Source organism: Poecilia formosa, unplaced genomic scaffold, assembly GCF_000485575.1.
Source record: "Poecilia formosa unplaced genomic scaffold, Poecilia_formosa-5.1.2 Scaffold11, whole genome shotgun sequence".
Classification (NCBI taxonomy): domain Eukaryota; kingdom Metazoa; phylum Chordata; class Actinopteri; order Cyprinodontiformes; family Poeciliidae; genus Poecilia; species Poecilia formosa.
In genome coordinates this window covers 4,791,134-4,800,051 of record NW_006799950.1, presented here as the reverse complement: position 1 = coordinate 4,800,051, position 8,918 = coordinate 4,791,134, and the positions used below count along the sequence as shown (strand labels likewise).

Below are 8,918 nucleotides of genomic sequence, written 5' to 3'. Positions count from 1 at the left end.
TGTGTGTGTGTGTGTGTGTGTGAAATGGTGATGAGAATAATGCTGTGCTGCTTGCTTGGCCATGCAGTGTTCAGAACTTTCATCATGCATTCATGTGTCAAATTTCTTTTACCAACATTTACAGGGAGAACTGTGACCCAGACAGGGTCACCTGCTCCATTTTTATTCAAATAAGATGATCCACCAGGTTTAAATGCTATATGCTAGCTGTACTAATAAGTCTGCTGCTAAAACATACAATAAATCTCACTTAGTCCAAAAAGTGATAAGGACCGTCACTCAACCAGCAGCCCTACCACCAGAGGTGGGTAGGCTACCAAAAAAACCGTACTCAAGTAAAAGAAGAACATCAGCATATTTTTAAGTTGAAGTATTTTCAAGTAAAAAAATAGCCAAGAAATTGAGTACTTTGTAACATCTGATTAGATATATGAAAATGATGTCCTCAGACAAAAAAATACAAAGTTATGTGCAGATTCTGGTCCGTGCATCCCAGAAAAAAGGTAAAGTGCTTCCAGTGACAATATAGTGATTACTGTATTTTCCTGGCCTCTAAATGGCACAAAAGACTCAGCAAATACAAATTAACACTGATACACCAAGTATCCTTAAATTTTTATGAAGTAAAAGTAGCAATACTTCACAGTATTATTGCTCAAGTACAAGTATGGTGCAGTAAAACTACTCAAAGGTATTTTTCCCCTCAAAAAGTTAAGTACGGTAAATGTAATTGAGTAAATATATATATAAAAAAACTGTTTTCCATCTTTCTTTGATAACTCTCTAAACCAAACTCACTTTGTCAAATGTTCCTTCTATCTAAACCTTTATGGCAACAACCTACACCAAGAGCTGCTTATGTAACCATTGAGTAATTTTGGCCCACTCCTCTTTGCAGAATAATTTACCTTTGTTGAACATAAAGAGGCCATTTTCCTATCACTGAATGTGAATCAAGGACCTGTAGTTTGATGGTTCTAGAGTCGCTAATCCCTGAAATGTAATTTATTGACATTTAAAGAAACTGAACAAAAGGACCAAACAATATACTCAAATGTTTGCACAATAACCTATAAAGAGGTTTGTAAAGATACTGCTAGAATATTTTGATAAGAAGCTAAAGTTCCAGAGGTTTAGTTTGTTTTATATTCAAATGTTAGCAGAAAACTTAATAATCAGACATTATTCAGAAAGAGACAAAGGTCAGGTGTTGTATTTGGTTTATTTCATTGATTTCATCTCTTGTTTGATAAACCACAGTCAGTGAAGGCGTCTACAGTCACAGAGACAAACCTGATTGTTTTCACTTTTCCTTTCTTACTACTGTGTTAAAGTCTCTCCCCCCCCCAAAGTCTAAAATCTTAAAACTCAAAGCAGGATAACTTTAGTTGAATGTGGTTCTGGTCTGTTGATGCCTGCTGAAGTGAACCAAACAGCGCTGAAGCGGCACGGTGCTGTGGTGGTCCGGACCGCTGGCTCCAAGCGGTGACTTTTACAGGGAAAGGACAAACTTACAGTCATGTGACGCAGGAGGGGGCGGGGTAGCGTCTGAGCGGGCGAGGCTGAGGCAAATAAGATGCAAAAGGAAGCACTTAAAAACATAAATTACAAGAACAGAAAGGTAATACTTAAAAAGAAGAAGCTAAGAAGGCAGAGCTGCGGCCCGGAGGAAGAGGCACGTTGTTGGTGGTAGGGCACGCACAGGACAAAAACCGAACCTCAGAGCCGTACCCTAAATGCACCACAGTGACACTCATCTCAATAACGCGTGACTAACCTGAGCATCCTCACTGCTCTGAGGTCAGCCGTTTGAGGTGGGTTCTTTAGATTCCTGAGTGAAATCAAGGGTGCCGACTAAAGCACAGACTGACGTGGAGACGAGCAGGCAGCTAACACGAAACAGGCCGCAAGCTCTCCGACACATGATCGATGCAAAGGAAGCTGGAGCTGAAAATAATAAATAAATTAATATAAAATCCTGCCAGAGCGAGAAGAGAAAGTGGTATTTCAGTACTTATGCAAAGCTTGTTTTCTAGCTTCTCTTCGGATGGTATTTGTTTACGTTGATCAGCAGAGTTTAGATAGTGACAACATCCGATGTCCTTCCTGTCTCTGACGGAAGCAGAAGAACCTGCCCGACGCTCTGCTGGTGGAAACGATCAAACTAAGTGTTTGTATTGCCGAGCTGCAGCAGGAGCAGCCTTATTGCTTTGGGTGGTAACCAGGGAAGCGAGCCAATCAGCCTCCAGGTGGGTGCTGCTGTGTTCTCTGGGAGGAGATGCATGTTTTCACTCAATTAAAAAACAAAAACAAAAAAAAAAGGATAAATCAATTTTACTGCTGCAATAAAGAGGTGGAGGATTCTGACTATGTTTGGCACACAGGGGGTCCGCTGTGGTTTTGGGCTATGAGGGCCCACTGTGGGGCACATCTGTGCTATAACAACACACACACAGAAAAATAATCCCTCATAACAACAAGCACAGTCCATCACTTCCGGATTAAAGCTGCTTCTCTTTGCAGTGAACCTGCAACACATAAACACAAGGGTCCAGCGCAGGGAGGTGTGTGTGTGTGTGTGTGTGTGTGTGTGTGCGTGTGTAGGAAGGGGCTCAGTCCATGCGTCCTGTCTCAACAGTGTGTGACCCCACCGTGGGCTGGTGTGGGAGTCGGGTCACAGTTCATTCAGGTAGTGATGCTCGCTGTGCAGCCAGGAGGAGCTGCAGGCATCCAGGGGTAGAACTTCTTTAAAATAGAACCTCTTCTTCTTCTGCTAATTATATACACACAAACTCCTCAGCACAGCCAAGTCTACAATCATTAGCCTCATAATAAGAATATGAATAAACAATCATAATAATAACAATAATTATATATATATATATTTTTATATATATATATATATATATATGTATGTATAGAGACATGGTAGCATTGAGTTTTTGTCAGCAGCCATCACTTGAACATTCACGGTGGTGAATTGCATATGTACAAAAAAAAAACAACAACAAAAAAAAAACAAAACAAAAGAAAACATCCTTTACATCCCAGTGCGCGAGGCACAGGGTTAGAAGGTGGAGGTGGGAGGGAGAGGAGCTGTGCTGGTGTGTTATCTGAGCCTCTTCTCTGCTGAATAGATGGACATGTAGTAGTCGTTGCTTCCCACAGCCAAGTGGGGCTGAAAGGAGACAGAAAATAAGAGGTCAACACACACAGTTCCTTCATTTTACTACGTGATGTGCATGAGCAAGTAGCAGAAAGCAGCCTCGGAAAAGAATTAGAACAGCAACCCCCCCAAAAAAAACAAAAAGACATTACATTTAAATTTAATCGGATTCTAATTCAGAAATTTCTTAAAGTCTGGAATACGCAGTGAGTCATTAGCTTGCAGTCAGGTTCAAAAACACCGAATGGAATAATTGTAAAAGAGAAGGTAAACTTTAAACAGGGAGCCGATACAAATTTCATTTTAAATTTCCATTATTACATCTTCAGGTCAATTTTAGATAAGTGTATGAATATTTTAGAGCAACACATGCTGCAATAAAAACCCAAAAATCCTCATTAAAAGACAATGTTAGGATTACCTGCTGGAATTAGTTTTTTTTGTCGCAAGTTTTTAATTCTCAGATACAGAAACAGTATTTTTGTATTGTTGTTGTGTTCAATGATCCTGAAAAGTGTCATTATTGTCGTTTTCCATGATTATTCGCTTCAAAAGTTAGATGGCGGACGTTCATTAAGAAGTTCAGTATTAAAGGTCACAAAGACGTTTAGTCAGAAAATCAGTTTTCTCAGACATTTTTGACTGCAGCACAGAAAAGCTGATGTTTTACCCAGTATGGATGGAAAGCTAAACAGCTGATAGCACCGATCCTCTGTCCCATGAAGCCGTCGTAGTACTTTATATTGCTGATCACGTCGCCGTTAGTGTTGTAGACGGCTATGAACTGGTTCATCGATCCACTGCAGCCGCAACAGCAGAACAAACAAGGTTAGAGAATCATGGAATAGATGGTAACAAAGCTCTTTTTTCTTTTTTTTCTTTTTTTTAAGGGTGAACTTGTGTGACCACATGAGCAAACTCACCAGGCGAAGAGGTTGGCCTGTGGGTGGATGTCCAAAGCCGTTAATCCCTTTACAGTCTGCAGCACATTAATCGAGTCTGGCGTCCGCGGTTCAAAGAAGCGAACGTCTCCGTTGACACTGGGACAAGGCGTGAGCGTCAGAACGGCCAAGGCAAACAGGGCTGAATAAAAGCCTGAGTGATGTAGAGCGTTTACCTGACACTAATAATGTTCCCATCCGTCTCCTTCTGCAGGTGAGCTTTAACCACCCAGGCTCCGTGTTCCCTGTAGGTCATCACTCGACTGAAAGAAACACCACAGGCTAACATTAGGCTTTATGCCGACGGACCAAAGAAGAAGTTCAAAAGTCGGAAAGAACGCAGAGAGATCACAACCTGACAGAAATTATTAGAAAACATTTTTTTTTTTCCCCTGGGGATCGCAAAGTTTATCTGAAGCAGACGATAATTGATTCTTTTGCGAAATTCACTAATCTTTTTCAAGTTTTCTTTCATGCTACAACCACAACCTGTAACTGATTTTTTTTTTTGGTAATTTTTGTGATATACCTACACAAAGTACTGCATACATGTGAAGAGAGCATGAATGATACATTAATTACAACACTTTTAGAGCCACATCTTCACACAAATACAGCTGCAGGTCTTTTGGGGTTATGCATGTACAAGCTTTTTTTTTTTTTGTGCTAAAGTTTAGTGAGAGCAGCTGTGAACATCAGTTTTCAATCTTTGTCACCAAAAGATTCAGGTCTGGTCTTTGTCTAGGCTTTGATGTAAATCATTAGATTGCAGCTCTGGTTCAGCTCAGCAGTGAATTGGCCGGTGTGCGGTAGTTGTGTCATTCCCTTTCCATGTTGAGACGATGAACTGAATAAACTCTGGGAGACGTTCTGAGCTTACGATGGCTTCACAGAACATCTGGAGTTATAACGAGATTAGATTACACACAGGTGGACTCTGTTCAGGAGGCTGACGACTTCTGAATGCAACTGCTTGTCTTGCATCGTTTTCAATTAGGCAGAGCTTTGTATTTGTCCATCTTTACTTTTAGCCTATCTCTATAAAGTGCCGTATGCTTCAAAGATTAAGGGATTGTGTAAAGCTCAAGTATTAAAATAAAAACTAAGCACCAAGCAATAAAGTGTTTCTTAATAATGCATCATGCAATACAGACAGAACACCACAGGGTGGCAGTATGGCTTCAGGACTAAGGCAGCAAACGTCCGGCTTCCTGTGAGCATGCATTCTGAAATGTGCCTCATCACGGCTTCGGGGCTGTGCAGAATCTAAATGACCTAATCCATACAGTAAAACAGAGTTATATGAATTATAGATTGCACAGGCACAGCATCTGAAATGTCTAACACAAAAGATACAGAGACCCCCATTAACCCAACAATGTCAACAAAATGCTGAGAAAAGCAAACATAAAACTAGCGAAACTTCAACTCGAAGCTGCATTGTAGATTTTCCCCATATCCCTTCAGCGCATCTCCTGCAAACGACCCAGGTGAGCTCGGCTTCCGGCTCTCGCAGAGGGAGAAACAAAACTTCTGAGATGTAGCTGCAGGCCTGAGGGGAGCCGTTACATTTACTTTCTTTCTTTAAAGATTTATGTGCCTTTCTACATTTTAGCTGCTCTTTTTTTGTAGCCCACAGGGGCTGAAATTAAAATAATGTTTTACCAGCTGAGGGGCAGGACACAGTGCCACCACGGTCCATTAAAAGAAGTGACAACCCCAGAGGCAGATTTACAGCACTTTAAGTACAATAAATACAGATTAGTGAATAATGTAGGACTCAGAGGGAGTTCATGTGGACAAAAACCGCCACAGCTCCTCTGCCTTAAATCAAAACAAAAGAGAGGCAGTTTAAATAAAACAGGGCAGGGAAATTAAATCATAAATCCAAATAGAGCTTAATTTGATGAGGAAACAAAGATGTGTGCAGGATCCGGTGTGAGGGACCTCACCATTCGCTGGGGCCCATCCTGCGATCGAAGACGCGCACCGATCCGTCACCCAGACCTGCAACGATGAGCGAGCGCTGGGAGTCGCAGGACAGGCTGGTCACACAGCTGTCGGCTCCAGTCGGGATGTCCTGATTCACACACACACCCACACACACACACACACACACGCACACAGCAACTTTTTAGTCGAGGTTTCAACAGGTAACACTAATTTCACACTAACCTCTCCCTATGAATTCATCCATCATGCCCGACTCATTTGAAGTTGGACTCGATATGCAGCCACAGGTCATTTGTACTTGTATTAAGTCCATCCATCATGACAATAATTAGCACACTGAGGTTGGTTACATTAGTTAAATAGATGAAGCCAACTAACATAGTGACTCTACGTCAAGGTTGATTTAGTTCACAGGCAGCGCTCCGATCAGTAAACTTTCAAAGTTACCCTGAATTTCCCTCCAGACTCTAATTTAAAATCTAATTTTGAACTAGAAAAAACAAATGTTCACTTTGAGGTTATGGCAGATGTTTATACAGAGGCCAGGAAACAAATTGCAGTGGACGAAAAGGAAATATGAAAAATGGAGAAGAAGAAAAATGAATGACATGAGGAAGGAAGAAGAAGAATGTAGGATACAAGAAAAGATGGAAGGACAAAGGAAAAGAAAGGAAATGGGCAAAAGGAGACAAGAAAGAATAATGATGGAAAATCAAGGGGAACAAGAAATGATAAAAGGAAATATTGAATGACATAAGGATAAGATTAAAAGGAAGAAGGCTATTATTATTATATTATATTAGGTACAGAGATTATTGGTCATAGCTGTCTGGAGCTTAATTCTGAAATCTTGGTTTTACCTTTCTCTCTCTCTCTACTTGGCCACTTGTCCCAAAAACAAACAAAAAAATCTTAAAAAAATAAAAAAGGAAGGCAAGAAGGAAAAAATAGGAGGAAAAAAGAAACAAAAGAAGCAAGCCAAGAAGGAAGGACAGGAAAGAACCGAAAGAAGGAAGGAAACAAATGGTGTTGGAAGGAAGAAGGGATAAAACAAAGAAAGTGGGGAATGAAGAACAGAAAGTAAAATGGAAGGATGCAAGGAAAAAAGAAGGAATGATGCAAGTAAGAAAATGAAAAAATACCAGAACAAAATAAAAAAAAACAAAAAAAAAAAAAACGAAGGATGGACACCAACTTAGACAGAAAAATTAAATTGGATGGGAATTAAGTTTGGAAATACAAATCTTTTTTCACTCTATTTTATTTCTCCAACTTTATCAAGACCTGAAAAAAGTAATTAAATGTTATCATTTTTTTCCAGACTTTGTAGCAAACCTGTAAATGTAATAAAGAACAAACACCAGGAAAGAAAAGAAAAGCTTCAAGTACCTGGACCTTCATCTCCCTGTCCGTGTCCCAGATCCGAATGACTCTCACGTCTCCCGACGTCATGAGCAAACCAGTTTCCTGTTCCCAGTCCACGACCATCCCAGCTCCTAAAACACATGGATGAGACGTCAGTCAAAAAGTGAGTCATAAACACAACGGCTAACCGAAATAGGCCACAGCAGGGCTGTTCGCTGTTATTACACCTGCAGAAGGCGGGTTTTTAATCACAATTACAGAAAAAAAGCTTGAAAAATGTGATTACTGAAAATAATTGGCCTACAATCTGTGAAGTGCTGCTTCAATTTGTTGTTTTTAAGCGCTTAATTCAATTTAAACTGGACTTGCGCTCACACACAGCTGTTTAACACAAAACAGCATGTGCTCACTCCCCAAAACACAACCAGCGCAATCTGTTGGAGATTTCGGGAGGCTCTCGCTGCCACATGTTGCAAGTCAAATGTGAAGATTAGCGCAACAGCTTCCTGCACCGCTGTGTAACTAACACATACACCCACCAAGATTAAAATAAAAGGAGAAAAACAGAAACACTGCCAGACTCTGACACAGCAGCTGTAAAAAAAAAAAAAAAAAAAAAAAAACAAAAAAAAAAAAAAAAAAAAAAAAAAAGACCCTGTAATGGCAAGTTTGAACATAAGAAATAATTTGCGTTGTTTTTACAAGAAAACTGTTTTTAAAAATAAACCTCTGAGTGCAAACTTCACGCAGATGGAAGAATGACGCAGCGTTTGTATCTGCCACGTCGAGATGACCGCTAATCTGAACCCGTCAGCACATTCTGGCGTTGGCAACTCAAATAGCAATCGAGTGAGAGAGCGAGGCAGGAAGAAGCAGAAGACAGCCAGGCTCTTCAAACGCCGGAGAGGACAGCCTGAAACGAGCTCTGCTGGCTCACCGACACAGACCACAGGCCTCCAACTGCAGCTCGCAGCACGAGAGGCGGTGTGCGGCGACACCGTAGTCGCTCCACGCTGCAGCCGTTCAGCCGTAAGCAGAACGGTTTCTGCTGCAGCATTCAGGGAGGCTTCTGATTTACTTAAGAGTAAATGTTCAGCTAAAAACGATCAGATGCCTTCACACAACTCTAAAAGAATGGTGGCGCTTATTAAGAACTCCTCTAGTAAAATGATGTGGCGATGCTCCAACTCGTATTCGTAGCTGGTGTTTCTTTACTGGAACGTTTTCCGGAGACCGGGGTATTTTTCAGGGGCTAATTTCTTTTTCAAACTGGTTCACGTCTTTCAACATGAATTGTATTGCCAAGGAGAAACCCACCCACGAAATGTAAAGTAGTGTGCACAAGAAAGTGTAAAGATCACTGATGAACAGAATCTAAACAACAACATATGAGGAAGTAACGAACAGATTTAAAAAAAAAAAAAAGTAACCTGAAACGAGCCATAAACTTATATTTTATCACCAGCAGAGACCAGAAATAGAACAAATATCTC

The 8,918-nt window shown here is 40.7% G+C and overlaps 1 protein-coding gene across 4 annotated transcripts in view; it reads right to left on the bottom strand.

The window, feature by feature from the left end:
• Positions 1–1,203: 1,203 nt before the first annotated feature.
• rptor (regulatory associated protein of MTOR, complex 1) overlaps positions 1,204–8,918 on the bottom strand; it is a 127,576-nt gene continuing 119,861 nt past the window's right edge. For all 4 annotated transcript variants that reach the window (XM_016667365.1, XM_007545000.2, XM_007545007.2 and 1 more), the window contains 6 exons: positions 7,450–7,556; positions 6,060–6,187; positions 4,284–4,370; positions 4,090–4,206; positions 3,837–3,966; positions 1,204–3,178 (listed from right to left, as the gene is read on the bottom strand). In XM_016667365.1, the coding sequence (XP_016522851.1) occupies positions 3,110–3,178; positions 3,837–3,966; positions 4,090–4,206; positions 4,284–4,370; positions 6,060–6,187; positions 7,450–7,556 (638 nt within the window). In that variant the 3' untranslated portion in view covers positions 1,204–3,109. The remainder of the gene's footprint in view (positions 3,179–3,836; positions 3,967–4,089; positions 4,207–4,283; positions 4,371–6,059; positions 6,188–7,449; positions 7,557–8,918) is intronic.